Genomic DNA, 16,118 nt, shown 5'->3' on the forward strand with positions numbered 1-16,118 from the left:
AAACTCCGCGATATAATAACTATGGCCCTTGCAAGAAATCTGACAATTGATAAATGATGCATTGCACGACGAACTGCACAACGAGATGTATAGAGTACAAGATGTGTTGCTTCTACAAGTGTCCACTGTGATTACTTTGTATGCAAATATCATTACGCGAAGCCAAACCCTTCTCCTCCCTCGTTGATTGCGAGCAAGAGTTGCTGCCGAAGCATTTCATACGATGAGTATTGTGGTAAATCGATCTGGTTGAAGCCTGCATGACAATCATTTTCAGATGCGGTCAAGCAAAAGCACTCATGTATCACTCACATGTATGCGCCTGTGGTAGTCGGTCCGTGTCCCCATATGCTCGATGAATAGAGAACCTCTGTACGCCCTGTACGCCTTGGAGTTCGGTGAACCCGCCAAGCGGTACTCGAGAGGTGCCAGTCGCAAAACTCAACACCTTCGCTCGCTCCTCACGGTTGAACGACTTCAGGGCACGCCAGAACCAGACAATGACGGGATCTGAGCTCGTGTAACCGTTGTACTCAGTTGCTGCACGCCATTCATCAACGTCGATATCAGGGGTGCCAGAAATCAATAGTTCTAGCTCTTGTTCGTTGAACTATTGACAGCCATTAGCGTCGGTGTAACATGTTAGGTTCAATTGACTTACGATGGAGATGAGATCCTTAGGTATGATCTCATAGAAACCCGCCAGTAGAGCCTCGATCTGATCCTTGATCGAAGAGTAGAGGCGGTATTGGGCGGACAGCTGCACGAATTCGCGCTTACTCTCCTGCGTTACCGGTATAGATCGACCATTCTCCTTGAGATCAACGATCTTGGTCACCCCAAACTAAAACAACGGAGTATGGTCAGCAGGAGCCCGTCACGTCACAGGTCGTACGCACCTCGTCAGCTTCCACATTGAAGGTAAGCTCAAGTGCGCTAGGATCATTGTCCAGAATCCAACAAAGCGAGTTGTAGTATTCCGGGTCAACCCATTCCACATCTCGATAATCCACTGGCTTGCCCAGGATCAGCCTGTACAGGCTGCGAGCGAAATATGCATCCAGGAGGCGGCCGTCGTAGATAGCTTTTCCGATGATGCGACCAACGAACTTGAAGAAGGACAGGTGCTCCGGGTTGACCCAGGATGCCTTGTTTGGCTGGTATGTGAGTCGATCTGCAGCGCAGGGCTGGAATAGGGCGTAATTGGGATCAAACATCTGGCGAGCGAGGATCTGGAACCATTCCCGAGTGACACCACCCGCATCAACGCCTTCCTCGTCGTAGAAGCGGACGCTGAGCTTCCCATACTTGATCTGCTCTCCTGTCTTCCTTTGTAGATACTGGAAACTATCCTCGAAGACGCGCGGTCGTCGGACATTGAGCTGTAACGTGGTATGGTGCTCTCGCGAATGTGGTCGTCGATGCAGTTGCTGACTGAAGTAGTTCCTCTTATTGTCGAAGTCCAGCACACGAGCATTGTGGACTAGCAATGCGAAGGAGCCGCTCATCAATGACGGATTGTTGCGAACCATCAAATTGAGAACCTTGCGATGCGCATCGGTGAAAGTGACGAATAGATCTTCCATTGTCTCGCGGGTTGTTGTGGGAGACCGTGGCGAGGCGGATGCACGGAGGAGACGTGTGCTGTTCCCTGCGGCAGATTTGGCACCAACGTATTTGCAGACTACCATGAGGGATTCGATCATAGGTAGCAGGACCGTTGCTACATGCTCCAGCTCTGGTTTCTCTTCGATGATAGACAAGCAGTCGCCTAGACGCTGCCAAAGTGGTGCAAACTTGAAGGATTCATATATGCTCTGCACCTTTTCGACTTCGGCATCGCTAAGAGAGGCAGGAGATGAAGTCGCTGAACGGGGGGAATACATGTAGTCAATAGTCTTGAGGACTCGGAGGAGCTTGGCTTGATCAGACGAGGGTGATGAGAATTTCGCGGCGATAGAGCTAGTCAAGACGTCTCCTTGTGATTCGCGAAGGGCGGCGGCCAGCTCGTCTAGGGCAGTGTACAAAGCATGGCCAAAATCTTGTGCCCGAGACCGTAATTCGTTTGCGATAATGTCACGAGCATCGGGGACAAATGACAGATGCTGGATGAGGGACAAACTCTGTGAGAATGTTCGTCCTGAACATTCGCCTGCCGTCAAGACGTTCACAATGAAGCGCATGACAGTGTGTGGTACCACGGGCGGCCGAGTCAGCAGGACCTTCTCTTCGGCATTTGCTGTAGTCGTCAACGGCTCCGGCTTAGAATCTGACTCCTCTGTGCGGCTTGAAGCTATAATGTAGAGTCAGACATCGAAGGCCATCAATCGGCGTTTACGTTACTCACTTGGTGCCGGCTGTGTTGCGGGCGTTAGAGGAGCAACTTCCGCGGAGGTGGATGCAGACGTCGGTACAGGCTGTTCGCCCTTGAATTTGCTAGAATCCTTGAGACTTGCGAGAGGCCGAGTCACTGTAGCGAGTAGCGTAACCACAGATTCGACGATGGAGGGTGTCTTGAGAATAGACGGCCGGTCCAACAAGCTCAGCAATAGGACAACAGGGTAGTGAGTCTGCGGTATCTGCTTCTCTTTCCCTTTACCCTTCTTTGAGGCATGTCGGCGGAGACCAGCGGGTAATTCGTGCTCGGTGAGGAAGAACAGAGATGAGAGCTCGTTTGAACTGACGATATATGTCAGTGCCTCCAAGCACCGCTGTACGATCAACTCGGGAACAATTTCGGTGTGCCCCTGCGCAAGTGCGAGCGAGCCGAAATAATCTGATGTCGCTCGTTGCTTTCCAACAGACTTAGGGGTCTGCGGGTTAGGTTGCTTGGACGGACGGACGGACATCTGAGCGAAACTCTTGTCAATGGATGCAAGGTCGCCGGATCCGTCTTGCAAGATATTGAGAAGGAGATTGAACAAGTCCGTGCGTGTCTTTGAGTTCTCGCAAAGATTCACAAGGACCTTATACAACAGGGTCTTCTTGAGCGTCTGGGGGAAGAAAAGTAGACGGACTAGGATAGCCATGGATGACTTGTCGAGAAGCTGAATAGCATCGCGCTGAGTCGGTGGTTTCTGTGTTTGTTGAGGCGCAGAAGAGGGTGATCGAATATCAGCTGGTCTTGTCGGGGGAACACGGGGTGGTCGTACATCGCGGCGATGAATGCCGGCTTCCGCTAGCATGTGGGAGGGTAGGCTCTGTATGAAAACATCATCGGAATCCATGAGCACAACTTGACGAAGCTGAGGATCGAGACTGGCAATGAAGCTAGCGGGATCAATTTCTGCAGGGGCTCCGCCCTGTCCTTGGTTGGCCTCAACTTGCTGCCGAGTGCGCTCGAGACTCTCTTGCTGAATAATTTCTGCGCGGATTTCTGGGGGAAGAGCGTCAAGGAACTCGGGGCTGATATGTGAGTCTGCTGGGCGTTCCACCCGCGCAGCGCGCTGGTCGCGAACATGTTGATTCAAAACCTCTTCTCGCATATCGTCCGGCAGGGCCTCCAAAAAGGTAGGGTCGATTCCAGTATCCGTAATATCAACTTGGCTTCCATGAATCATGACGGTGACACGTTCGACGGCCTCATCAGAGCTCCCAGAGGCCATCTGCTGTTCGCCATCTGCGGTCGTCGCGGTTGCAGGCTCTGCGTCACTACCAGATATTTCCCCTGATGGTCCTTCCTCGGAGACGTCTGCCATCTCCGTGTCGACGTCAGGTGAGGTTGATACTGGTTGTGTCACCTGTACATCCGACATAGACCCCTCGGTGAGGCTGGAGGCTTGCTGGGATTCTTCCGCTTCCATTTTGAGCCTCTCCGCCTCTTCCTTCTCCTTTGCGACTTTGTCCGCCTCCTCCTTTGCGGCCTTCTCTGCCTCTGCTTTCGCCTCTTCTTCTCGTTTATGGGCCGCTTCCTGCTCCTGAGCTATCCTGGCTTGCTTGATGGCTTCTACAGCGGCGGGTAACAGGGCGAGTATGACATGATTGCTCAGCTTGGTCAGGCGACCTTGCTCGAATCGACCATGCAGCATCTTGACTTCCTCAAGCCAACGTTGAACAGTCAACAGAGGGTCGAGGCCACGCACATCAGTGCGACCGTCGCCTGATCGAGGGGCTCGTTCAAGTCGGATGGAGGCGGAAATCGCACGACCGTTCCGTTGGAGGGGGGCGAGAGCACCTGAAGGGACATCGATATGGATCGTTTCCCCACCACCTTCGCGGCCATGAGAAATGATGTGGTGGAAAAATTGCATCGCACTCTCGCCAATTGCATCCTCAATCGTCTGAATCAAGTCATGTGGGTCTCGGGGTGCTGTCAAGCCCCTCTGGTAGCGTCGTACATTTCGCGTGTTGGCCGATCCCCGTGTAGTTGCAGAAGCAGGATCGATGAGGAGCGGGTGGATAGCAGCTTCGCCAGATGTCCCATTAGAATGACGCGGTCGTCCAAATATTTCCAAGTCATCGTCGGCTACGAAACGTCGCGTGAGATGTGTTATGCCATTAACAGCAATACTACTTACCAACACCCCGGCGGCGGCCCGAGCGCACCGTACCCCACAGCATAGGATGACCACCCCGACCAACAGTGTTGACGAAACCTTCACTTATTGCATTAGCGAACCCAGATGCTAAGTCGAAAATATTGCCACCAGGTGGACCTTGACCATCGACGCCGATAGAATCCCCATACCTAGACATATAGATTATGAGTGAATCTGCAGGCAAGGAAATATTTAATACGCACTCGTCCTCCTCTGACGCCACTTCCGCTTCCTCGTCCATATCCATGTGTAGGATAGGGACAGAATCTATGACCGACTTAGATATATTCATCACGTAGAGGGGAGCACACTCACCACCAACTTCCTCATCCTCGTCCACATCATCTGCTGCATCTTCAGCAATATCCTCGCCAGCAGCAATATCCTGAAGACATCAGTGAGGTGGTGAGGTGCGAAAGAGTATGCGGGAACTACAAACCTGCCATATTACTTCCTCTCCTTCATCTTCGTCTCCTTCCTGTTCTTCGCCTTCCTCATTAGCATTGACTTCGTGATTCTCTACAAGGTCTTCCTCATCTTCCTCCTCTTCATCTTGCCACCCCTCTTCAGATTCTCCTGTGCCGTCATCTTCGAGGTCATCTTCGAGGTCATCTTCAACATCCTCTTCGGTTGCAGAGGTGTCTTCACTCCCGGTCTCATCACCGAAGTCCATCTCGACATCGTCTTCTTCATCCTCTTCGTCCTCATCCATGCCATCTTCAGCCCCGTAGTTGACATCCTCCATTTCCTTCATGGTACGTCAGAAACATCGTGTAATCAAACGGGATGGAAAACTTACTCCGCCAAATCTATTCGATGCGAAGTGTCAATGCAATCATTGAACATGAGAACGCAAAATGGTACGCACAGGCCAAGCGAAGAATTACGATATAGATCAGGGGTGTCATCATTCTCGGCTTCCTCAGTATCATCTTCGTCTGTCGGAATGCTTTCATTGTCTTCGATTTTCTCATCAAATGAGTCTTTGACCTTGTCGGACACGCGGCTCATCTTGATAGCGATCTTTGACCTAAGATGCCTCAATCAGTAGACGTTTCTCTACATGAGATAAAAGGAACGCACAGATACTCCAGAGGACGTAAGATTGCCGAAACAACACCGCGGATGTGTGGATAGTTGAGGTCAACATCGGCCAGAGCGTTCGTCAGCGTAGCCACGAAGTTCTTCTCCAACATCACCTTCGCGATGTGGGTTGGCATATCCTCACTCGGTTTTCGAGCCGTGGTGTTAAACCGCACCGTCAGCAAGCGGTGACAAAGATCCGCCAGCGCGAGTAAGCGACTGTATCTTGCTTCGGGATCCTCTGACGTCGGCAGATCCTTCAGAGCTCGGCTGACTGCTTCGAGCACGAACTTGCGGACGGAGACAAGCTCGGGTGCGACATCCTTGATATCCTGTGAAAAAGCAGTATCCACGCAGAGTGCCACAATGATCGACATGGCCCAATTGCACAGGCTGATGCGTCTCTTGGCTTCTGCTGGTGCTTGCGGGTTGATTGTGCCGAATGACATAACGTCAGAGAGAAAAAAGTTGATCGCAGCCGTTCGATGCTTCAAGCTAGTGTCCTTCGACGGCGTCTGTGTACGCTTTTTCGGGGAATAGGAAAGGAATGCCAACTTGCAAGAGTCATAGGAGAACAGCAATTCGGTCAAGCACTGCATAAGGAAGCAAGCGTAAATATTCTCGCCGCGATCATTTGAGGCACCAGTCCCCTGGGTGCTCGTCTCAGGAGCCGATAGCGATGTGATAGGACTTAGTTCAGCGGCTCCTGACGGTGCCGCCTTGGAGACTTCTGGCGATGGCGCCGTAGACAACTCATTCTCCTTGACGGATTTGACCAACTCGCCAATAAGGAAGTGAATTAGAGATTCTGCTGTCTCCACGGAGAGTTGTCGAGGAGCAGCTATTGGGTCGACATCAATCTGCATGTCATTGTTTTTCCCCGCCACTTCGCCAGAGCGATCAGTGTCTTGCTTCACGGCGACCTCTTGCTTCGAAACCGCTCTGAGGCTGATACTCTTGACACTGGAGAATGGTTGCGACAGCTGGCATATCTCGCGGGTAGTTTCAACAAAGGCTGCAGGATCACGAAGGGCTAAAGCGTTACAACCAGCGACGTAGCTGCCAACGTCTACTGCTCGGTTACGGGGGTGGGCAAAGAACCGTCTGATCTCTTGATGCATGATATGCCGGATAGTAGGACCATCCTCTACGACATGCCGCAGGATGATTGCGATATGAGACTGGATGCCTGCTGCACTGGGGGTCCCGGCAGAGATCTTCAGATATTGGAACAAGAGGGTGACACCCTCTCGACGAAGGAAGTCTTGGGCCATCTGGTGGTCCTCCGTCAATAAGACAAACAATCTCAGTGAAGAGAGCAGTTCATCTTTGGGAAGGCTCGGCAATGCCAGCAGTCGCAAACAGAAATCGAACAGAATGGCTCTGCCTTCAGGGTATCGACGACCGGTCGTAAGAGGCTCATCGGGGATGGCTTCAGTTTCTTTAGGTAGGCTGATACTCCGAGGATCATTTCCGAGAACGAGAAGGGCTTCCGCAACCAAGAGATGCGCAGCCAGCCACTTTGGGATATTGGGATGGCCGTCTGCGCCCGCCGGATTAGAGAGCAGCAACGAAAGCAGGATGTCCATGAGAGATTTAGCCTCAGCATCGGGCATTTGTGATAGGGGTGACGAGGAATCACTGAGCACGAGGGCAAGAAGGCGACACCTGACACCCATAGGTTGCTCCTGCACATCATATGCAGACGGCGAGAAGGCCTTGATATCGTCGATGAGCTGATGTACTGCCTGCTCTCTGTACCCATCAGCGAATCCGACGAAAATCTTCTGAACGTCGAAGACAAGAGAAGGATGTTCGTCCACTAGTCTTAATGCTTGCTTGCCCAGACCGACCTTCAGACCTTCCCGGCTCGTGTTCAGTTCCTTCAGCCACTCCTCAACAGACTTGACAGTGTCGGTCGCATCCTCGGACGGAGACGCCGCTGAGTTATCATCACTGGCTTGCGTGGACGAATCGCCTGTCGAGACCTCTGAGTTTCCGCTGTCTTCTGCCGGAGGATCTTGTGCTGCAGGCTCGTTAGGTCCAGGGTCAGGCGGATACGGGAACGGATGGGCCAGCAACAACTCTGTCGCAGCATTGATGTTGTTGCGAGTACGAGCGAGGGCTCTCTCTGCTGCAGACCTTGGGAAACCCATATCTGTTAATTGGCGTATACGTGTTTCGTCTGGGCCAGTCGCACGACTGATGGTGAAACCTCCTGAGATGAGGGTAGATGAACTTCCATGAGACGCGTCTTTTATTTCCTCGCCCTCAACGTTCAGAATCTCCATGGCTGCGAGGACGATTGACTTGATGAGACCAAGAGGAGCCGTTACCAACCAGGAAGCCTCCCAGAGGTCACGAAGCAATGGTATGACCGCTACCCTCATCTTCACGAAAAAATTGTGGGGCTCGAAGTAATCTGGTTCGGTCTCCTTCTTGTCCGACGTCGTGATAAGCGCGGTCTGTGCGGACTCAAATAGAGGTTTGGAGGAGATGAGAGGGTGGAGCAGGTGCAAAGCAACCTTCAGGCCGCCGTAAGCATGGAGCAGTTCTTGCTTGGCTGCGGCCGAGCGAGCCTCTTCGTCGAGTAGAGTGACAGCCTGAATAGTGACAATGAAGGAGCGAGAGACATGGTGGATCGTGTCCAGTCCCTTTGCCTGGTTGAAGGCGACCAACAGCGCGGTGTATACAGTCTTCTGGCTAGTGCGTTCTGCGAATTCGACGGATGAGTTGCCATGAGATGACATTACAGGATTGGAGAGGAACACACCGTCCACAAGTAATATTGTTGTCAGGCCAAGCATTACAGTATAATAAGCAAAAACAGACAACTTGTCGGCTGTCCGTCCGATGAATACTGGAGTGAGAATTTGCAGAAACATATCGCTTACAGAATGAGAGCTGCGCAAGATGCTTCACCATGACGTCAGCCACAATGGATGATGTCTCGCGAATTTTCTGCTTGTGGCCGGGATCAGCGTTCCGACGACTCTGGAAGAGCCGCACAACCGCTAAGATGGATAGGGTATCAATCAGACTTCAGCTGGGTCATTGACAGATTCTCCACATACCTTGGAAAAAAGGTGCTAAAGCGCTAGGGATTTGACTGGCCAAGTGCTTGAGTATCTTCACATTCTGCTCTTTCGGGACTTCCTTCCTCGTCGCTTCTTGCTTCGGAGCGCTGATGGAAGATGAGTCTCCTGGGATACCATTGGTAGCGCCACTTGGACCCGCGCTGGTGTCGGCCTGGCCCATGTTGGGGGTGCCGGAGGCCGTGACAGTAGGTGGTGTTTGCAATTCCGGAGACATCATGTCGCGGGCTGCAGTCAATTCCGTACCTGGAGACCCAAGACCGGCTTTGAGGACTATATTTTCCCATACACAAGCGCGATGTAAGGCCCCTAATCTCGGAAGAACATCATGTGATGACGAGCCAGTCAGCGACTGCAACAGAGAGGTAGTCGCTCGACCATGCGAATACCCGGCCGTTGCGTAAATGTCGGAAAGCAGGGAGGTCCTGATGTGTAGGATCACTAGCTGCCGAACCTGCGCATTAGCCTGCTCATTCTCCGCTTCTGTGGTTACTAGTCAGACATTAATCGAGATAGTGCAGCTGATCCACGCTACCTGAGCCTGCTATATCTGCAAAGGGAAGCAGTCGCGAGCGCTCTTCCATCTCGGCCCAGAACTGCTTGGTATCCTCGAGAGACTGATGCACGAGCGAGACGAGGAAAGCTATCGTCTCCAACGTCGACGCCTCCGCCATAGTGCGAATGACTTGTACCAAAGAGTCGGACGCCACGCTATTCGCGAAATCATAGGGCAGACAGGGAAGAGCAGTGAGGCGTCCCAAGCGATAAAGTGCCTCCTGGTCAGCGATGAAGTCCTTACAATGAGGGATGCACTGGAAGAACCCTTCGAGGAACTACTAGATCGTTAGTCCAGATTTCGACTAAGTCGCATACCAGCTCACCTTCCCCAGAACGTCGATATAGGAAACAATGACGTTATCGTGGGCTCTATGTAAAGTGTCGTCACGCTGAGACGTTGTAGATTCGATAACGATATCAGGGCCGTTCGTCGCAGTAGGCTGAGCCCCTTCAATATCGGCAGGCGCCATCAAAACGTCTGTATCAGCGGGACGTACCCCAGATGACGAGGCTGATGGATGGGACGGAACGAGCATGTACCAGTGCTTGATATCACTAGGAGGGATATAATTATTGCCCAGCTCGATTATCTTGTCCATGGTAGACTTGATGGCGTCAAACACAGATTGCTTCAGAGCTGGATGATGCCTAATGAGTTCCTCGATAGCTGTGCCAATCAGAACCGAATTCTCTTTCTCCTGCAAGACCCTCTGGTGGCGCTCGGACGTGAAGATAGAGAATAGACCCGGGATTATGTTAGGTCGAGCAGTGAGCTGGTCTTGACCAGCTTGGTTCAAGCACAGCGCACCAATGGCATTGGGAACTGCTTGGATAACCTGTCGTTATATGTTATTTCCGGTGGCATCCGAACGGAATTAATAAACTCAAACCTCGATCACAGGCTCCAGGCCCGACTCAACAAGCGTGTAGAAGACCTCGGAAAGGCCCGCCTCTTGCAAAACGGGTAGACATGTCGGCTCGTTGTGTACGAATGTTGCCATGATGTTGATTGCTGCGTGAGCTCGGTTAGATCCACATTATGCTTACAGTTGTGCAACCGGTCTTACCAATAGGGAGAATACTGGGCCCGAACACGCTGCGATTCTCCATGATCTTCTTGACAGATTTCAACAGTGACGAGTCAAGCAAACCACGGAGGCCCTCCGCCGTCCCTGAAGACTGCATCATCCTATGTATCGAGCGAAGCGTATGCTTCAAAACTGCTGTGCGAGCAACCGGCAGCTTTCCTGATGCAGAAGCAACCAGTCAGCACGCTGTCTAAGTCCGTGAATGTCTATGGCCTACCGAACGACGCTATGATCTCTTGGGATGGTTCATCTCCACTATGCTCCAAGAGGTCTAGATCGACTTCATACTGGAGCATTATATTGAGCATGTAGTCGACCAATCGCGTAAACGACAAGACTCTACCTTGATTCGTTCTACTAGAATCTCAACGCCACGGGCATTGCAGAACAATTGAAATGCATTGTTGAAGCCGTACAACACGTTGTCCAGCAGCTGCATCGTCTTCGAGACGACGTACAGCCTATTGGACAACCTGTTCTCGGTCACCTGAATGAGCAGGGGGAGCAGGCCTGCGCCAACGACCATGTTGCCCCCCGATGCATGAGTAGCGATGAACGTCACAAATGAGAGTAGCGCCTCCACGAAGGATTGTGGAAGCGTCGAAGATGGCTGTGCAACCTCTGCCACCGTCTTGCGTAGCAAAGCCATCAAAATACCGTGGTTCACTCCCGCGTTGACAGCGGTCAAGACGTCCTGGATCTTGGTCCGATATCGCCCAAGCGCATCCAGGGCAGCAATGGCCGCAGTTTGGATCTGGACATCCACGCCGCGATCCAGTTGCAGAAGCTCAGCAACATGCGTGATGAGGTCTGGCTCATAGAGAAGTAGCAGGGACTGAGCCTGCGACTCCTGGTGTGTATGGCCAAAGATGGCAGTGGCGAGGAGACGGACTGTTACCAGCTTTTCGCGATCAGCAGCATGGGTAGAAGTTAGAGCACGCGCTGCGCGGATGCGGGTTAGCAGCTCGAACTTTTCGCTGTCTGGCACGGAGTATGCCTCAATGGTATCAGCAAGTATGTCCATAGGTTCTCTAGACTCGATAATCTTGCTGTCGATGTGTATCGTCACGGCTCCGGTCGAGGTACCTGGAGTTGCCGCAACATTGGATGATGAGATGACCCGTCCTCGAACAGGTGTCTGTGGCGCGGCATCAGGTGTATGAGCATCTGTTGCTGTAGCTGCTTTGACAGTTGAAGCGCCAGATGTCGGCTGTCTGTAAAAGATAAAGTTGACTTCGCGCGCCTCGTTCGGAAGTGCCTCAACCTGGGCCTTTCCCTTCTCCGACACAAGATCAGCGAGATTCACGTCGTAATCGCGAAGATTGGGCCATCGTTTCGCCAGAGAAGTCAAACGTGGCGTTGAGATACTCAGCGCATGCAACACGGCGGGTTGAGAAGAATATTGTTGAGCTGGACGCAACAGCAGGTTCAGGGCGAGAATCAGGACATCCAGGTCTGACGTGAACATAAGGCTGTTCAATCGCTGCAGTAGGCAAGATGGTCAATCCATAAGTCCGGTATAAAGCGACAAAACACTGACATCGTAAGAATTGAAGGTTTTTCTGTTCGTCGAGTTCTCGAGTAGCAGCCGCTCGAAGCGCAAAATCTCGCAGACAGTCTTTTTCGTGGTGGGTGTAAGCGCATTGACCTGCAGCTTGTCGATGTCATAGTCACGGATGACCTCCTCTAGGATGGCGTCGAATTTGTTCAACATTTTGATCCAAGCATTGAGATCGGACCTGGGCCACTTCCAGGAATCAATCTGGCCTAATACTTCGGCTAAGTCTTCATCGGGAGTCTCCAGGAGCTTTTCAATGAGCTCAGTGACCTGTGGGAGCTGCGCGTCCACACTCGATCTCAGCGACGCGGTTCGAGGTGAAGGATTACGCACGGGAGCCAAAGGCTTCTTTGACTTGTGTAAAATTCTCATGGTCCGCGACAACAACGTCGGGGAAGAATATGATATTTGTCCGCAATGTCGTAATGGTTGCTCTACCACAGTCGGCAGCAAGAATGGAGTGACTGGAAAGAGCGCAACGAACTGCAGTGGCAAGGTGAGATCGGGACAGCCCTACGCCCCCTCCGCGTAAGCTGATGAAAGTTCCCACGCCGAATACGCGATCATATTTAATCCAACGCGTGCGCGACGCGTCTCGCCACAACGCGTTTCGCTGCCATTTCGTCTTGCGAGTATGGGCACAAGAGCCAAAGCCAAAGTGATCTCTAGTGAAGAATCCGATGAACACCATGCGCAATCCGATTCCGAACAGTCCGAGCAACCACTTAAACGGACCAACTCGGTGAAGTCAATGAAGGTCGGTCTGTTGCAATACACAATCTTGTTCAATATGCACCACTTATGCTTTCGCGACGCTCACAGAACAAGCGACCCGCACACGACGATGAGGAGGGCGAAAGCGAGGAGCCAAGTGCGAAAAAGAAACGGGTCAGTAGGCCAAAGGTATGTCACAGATACGTTCATCCACTGGAGGGCGGTCGATAATGATGCAGGTGCGGGCCCAGTCAACGTCAAAGGGCGCAGCTGACGATGCAGACCAACAAATTATATCCGTCAAAGCGAACGACGAAGGGGACAAATACATTGACTTGGGCAAGAAGCGTCGAGCAACGGTTCGGGCCTTCAAAGGTGAGTATTTACTGTAACTGTCTTGTACCGGTACATATTTCTGCTTGCGACGTCAGGTACCGTCTTTCTCGATATCCGGGAGTATTACGGACAAGAAGGGGATGAAAAGCCGGGCAAAAAGGGTGTCACGCTTAATCAGGAACAGGTTAGTCCTCCCCGCGGTTGACCTCTTTGCAGCCGAATTGACATAGCGTAGTGGGAGAAACTCAAAGAAGGCCAAGATGCAATTGATGCGCTCTTCAAGAAGACGAAGAAGTAAAGAGCATGGATTTAAGGTATCTGCATGCGTTAACGTTGCTTTCGTCTTCTCGGACAGTATGTGAATATCCAGCTATCATGTTCATGTTGTATTGTAATATTAGCAGGAAGACAACTATCTGTGTTCGACTGGACGATCAAGCCAGCCCAGCCGCAGCCTTGTGAGCTCCCTGCAGTCCACCTACTGCATACAACCCCCAGACCCATGCCTTGGTCTTGACCAAATACGCCTCCAGATCCATCCATGTTTCTGCAGCAGCCAAAGATCTATACATCTTCTGATAATGCCTGAGAAAGTACGACCATGAGTATCAGCCATATTATTCATCAGTGTAGACCTACCACCACGCTGAGAAGTAATCGAATAGCAGACCCAGAGACACGAGACCTCTTTCGCGCATCTGTGATATAAGCTGTCGTCGTGTATCTTCCCAGACTGCTAGCGTACAGTACTTGGCTGTAACGAGGAATACTCGGACCTTCCAGATGCAGCATGTGATTAAGCCTGTGTCTGCGAGAAAGCTCCACCGTACTCACGTTTGAGTGGGTTGTTGCAAGCGCACGGTCGAGACTCCTTTACGTAGTATGTTAGCAAATACATTCATGAGTTCACAGCGGAATCACAAACCTGGTTAAGTCATTCAGCTTTAGTACCATGAGGACACGCCGTGGCACTCTCCGCAACACATCAAACACGGACAGTAGAAGGCCCTCCTGTTCGACGACAGCTTTTCGGATCGCCTCCATCTCTTGCTCTGTCTGCGCAGTGATGTCTATCATGCTGGAAGCGCGTCTGAACGTGGTATTCTCCGCCTTATCAGGGTCGACTGGTGAGTCTTTTAGAACAGCTCTTCCTGTCAAAGCTGCCTCGAAGACGGGGTACTGTATAAAATTGTATATTAGGGGCACAGAGGAGTAAAATGGACATGGCATCTTACGAGTTCGTCGTCTATGTTCCCCACAAGTCGCGCGTACTTCTTGCGGTCGGCTAGAGTCGCAGGAGTTGCAGGAGCGATCAAGGCAAGCCAGAATTTGCTGTAGTTTATCCGCAGTTCTTGGTCAAGGTCAAAGTAAAGACCATGGTCCAGAAGGACGATCTCAAAGTTGTATGGCGACTTCGAGGTCCCCGGTGCGGGCCTAATCAGTAAATTACCTGCAGATAGTGATCAAGAGGTGAGCATCAGAGTGGAACACTAGGTATACCTGGATGCGGGTCCTACGCATGAATGAGCTGGAGGAACCGAATCCGGAGGAAGTGAGACCCTTACTGCATGGAACCAGCCATTCAAGTGAACCATTTGTCCAAAGATCCGTGCCAGCTCTATCGCGACCTTGTTCCTGTCAATATTGTGCTCCGACAAGTACTCGCGATCGTCGACTCTGCCTCCTTGTATAAACTCCATGACCAACACGCGCTTGTCAGCGTGCAAAACCTTGGCTATAGATCACGCTTGAACATAAGTATACCATCTCAGTCTGCAAAACTCACGGATGTATAGTGAAGTCCGGAAATTGTCGAATTCATCAGCTGCTCGTTGCCCATTGCGGGCTTCATGGGTGAAGTCCATCTCCTTAGGCAGATTTTCCCGCATTTCTTCCCCTAGCCAAGTGAACTCAAACTCAGGAAACCAGTGCTTTATCCAACCTGCAAGTATGGATCAATTCAGCTGTGCTCAGGATGTGATAGATGGCTCACCAAGGGATACTTCGACCATCTCCATGTCAATCTCGCAAAACTCGGCAAGATGAGGGTGTTGAAGCTGCAGACTGCACTCGTCACTCTGGTATTAACGTGAACGAAACTATATACCTTCACTGCTACTTTTTCGCCCGTTTCCTTCCACCGTGCGACATGTACCTGCGCCAGACTAGCTACGCCGATGGGCACAGGATCAAAATCGTCGAAGTAGTCTGAGAGTGGTCTAGCCATGTCCGTCACGAATAGATCTTCCACATCTTCATAAAGTGTTGGTTCGCATTTATCTTGCAACGGACGCATCGTGCTCGTCCATTCTATGGGAAGCACTACGCTATGCATTCGTCACAATATCTGTAATATGTCATGAACATGTGCACTCACAGAGACGCTATATGTTGGCCCATCTTGATGAATATTCCTGGGAGCAGATAGATAAAGCACTGAACAACTCAGATATGTAGTCGTCAGTACCTCCGTTGGCCAAGAGAGCTGTCAAAACCCTCTCCGCACTTCGTTTATGACATCTCGAATGTGCGTCCTGCAAGGCTTCGTCTGACTCGTAGCTTTTTGCAAATGTGACTTTATAGTCTATGGCGCCCAGTATCGCCGCCTCTGTAATGCCAGTCAAAACCACAATACCATCATTAGCCTTCATAGAAGCGTACCGGCGACCCTAGAACACCGAACGATCGCAAGCATGGTATGGCGGAAAGGCTGGTTATACTGGTACGTCAAATATCCAGTACCGCACAGTAGGACTAGCGTCGTGGGAAGGATGAGCCATGTCTTTCGCCTGACGGCTGTCTTTGAGGACGCATCGTGAGGAGGAGTTGTATGCAGGCGACTACTTCGCGTTTGTGCCCGGGCGTTCAAATACATTCTCTCCCACCCAAAGACCTGTTGTGCATGACGGTGCAGAAAGCGTTTCCCAGGGCCAAACATCTAGCTTATTAGAGTTCCCAGCAGGTACTGGCAGCGAGATGAGCAGACATCGAGAGAAACGGCGTACGTCGAGCGCGGCGGTGGCAAGGAGTCGGTGACATCCTGACGCCCATGCGAGGTAGGCGCTCGTGAGCTCATTCCGCGCCCATATGAACCCACAGCTAGCCTGTGGAATTGTGAAGGAAGCGTCGACATCTGTTCTCAAGAGAC

At 51.6% G+C, this 16,118-nt stretch overlaps 3 protein-coding genes across 3 annotated transcripts; 1 reads left to right on the top strand and 2 right to left on the bottom strand.

Moving 5' to 3' along the window:
- Positions 1–40: 40 nt before the first annotated feature.
- On the bottom strand, positions 41–12,292 carry POSPLADRAFT_1177702 (hypothetical protein; the record flags this gene model as incomplete). The annotated part of the gene is made up of 22 exons (XM_024488528.1): positions 41–256; positions 313–610; positions 662–844; positions 900–2,278; positions 2,348–4,509; positions 4,619–4,687; positions 4,742–4,805; positions 4,854–4,923; positions 4,978–5,286; positions 5,403–5,568; positions 5,622–8,334; positions 8,395–8,463; positions 8,516–8,635; positions 8,696–9,185; positions 9,247–9,549; positions 9,598–10,110; positions 10,165–10,286; positions 10,342–10,521; positions 10,580–10,649; positions 10,706–11,845; positions 11,903–12,199; positions 12,254–12,292. The coding sequence occupies 22 exons, from the start codon at positions 12,290–12,292 to the stop codon at positions 153–155; spliced, it is 10,860 nt and encodes a 3,619-aa protein (XP_024343072.1). The 3' UTR covers positions 41–152.
- A 262-nt stretch (positions 12,293–12,554) lies between these two features.
- Positions 12,555–13,268, top strand: POSPLADRAFT_1031354 (hypothetical protein; the record flags this gene model as incomplete). The annotated part of the gene is made up of 5 exons (XM_024476786.1): positions 12,555–12,677; positions 12,743–12,823; positions 12,874–13,009; positions 13,066–13,154; positions 13,206–13,268. The coding sequence occupies 5 exons, from the start codon at positions 12,555–12,557 to the stop codon at positions 13,266–13,268; spliced, it is 492 nt and encodes a 163-aa protein (XP_024343073.1).
- A 136-nt stretch (positions 13,269–13,404) lies between these two features.
- POSPLADRAFT_1064673 (hypothetical protein) lies at positions 13,405–16,103 on the bottom strand (the record flags this gene model as incomplete). Its single annotated transcript, XM_024481834.1, has 14 exons — positions 13,405–13,555; positions 13,610–13,746; positions 13,805–13,841; positions 13,896–14,149; positions 14,206–14,420; positions 14,471–14,483; positions 14,536–14,705; positions 14,757–14,912; positions 14,964–15,027; positions 15,078–15,297; positions 15,348–15,384; positions 15,438–15,578; positions 15,632–15,759; positions 15,976–16,103. 14 exons carry the CDS (start codon positions 16,101–16,103, stop codon positions 13,405–13,407), a joined length of 1,851 nt encoding a protein of 616 aa, XP_024343074.1.
- Between the last annotated feature and the right edge of the window lie 15 nt (positions 16,104–16,118).

The sequence above is a fragment of the Postia placenta genome, assembly GCF_002117355.1.
Source record: "Postia placenta MAD-698-R-SB12 unplaced genomic scaffold POSPLAscaffold_2, whole genome shotgun sequence".
In the NCBI taxonomy this organism is placed as follows: Eukaryota; Fungi; Basidiomycota; class Agaricomycetes; order Polyporales; family Adustoporiaceae; genus Rhodonia; species Rhodonia placenta.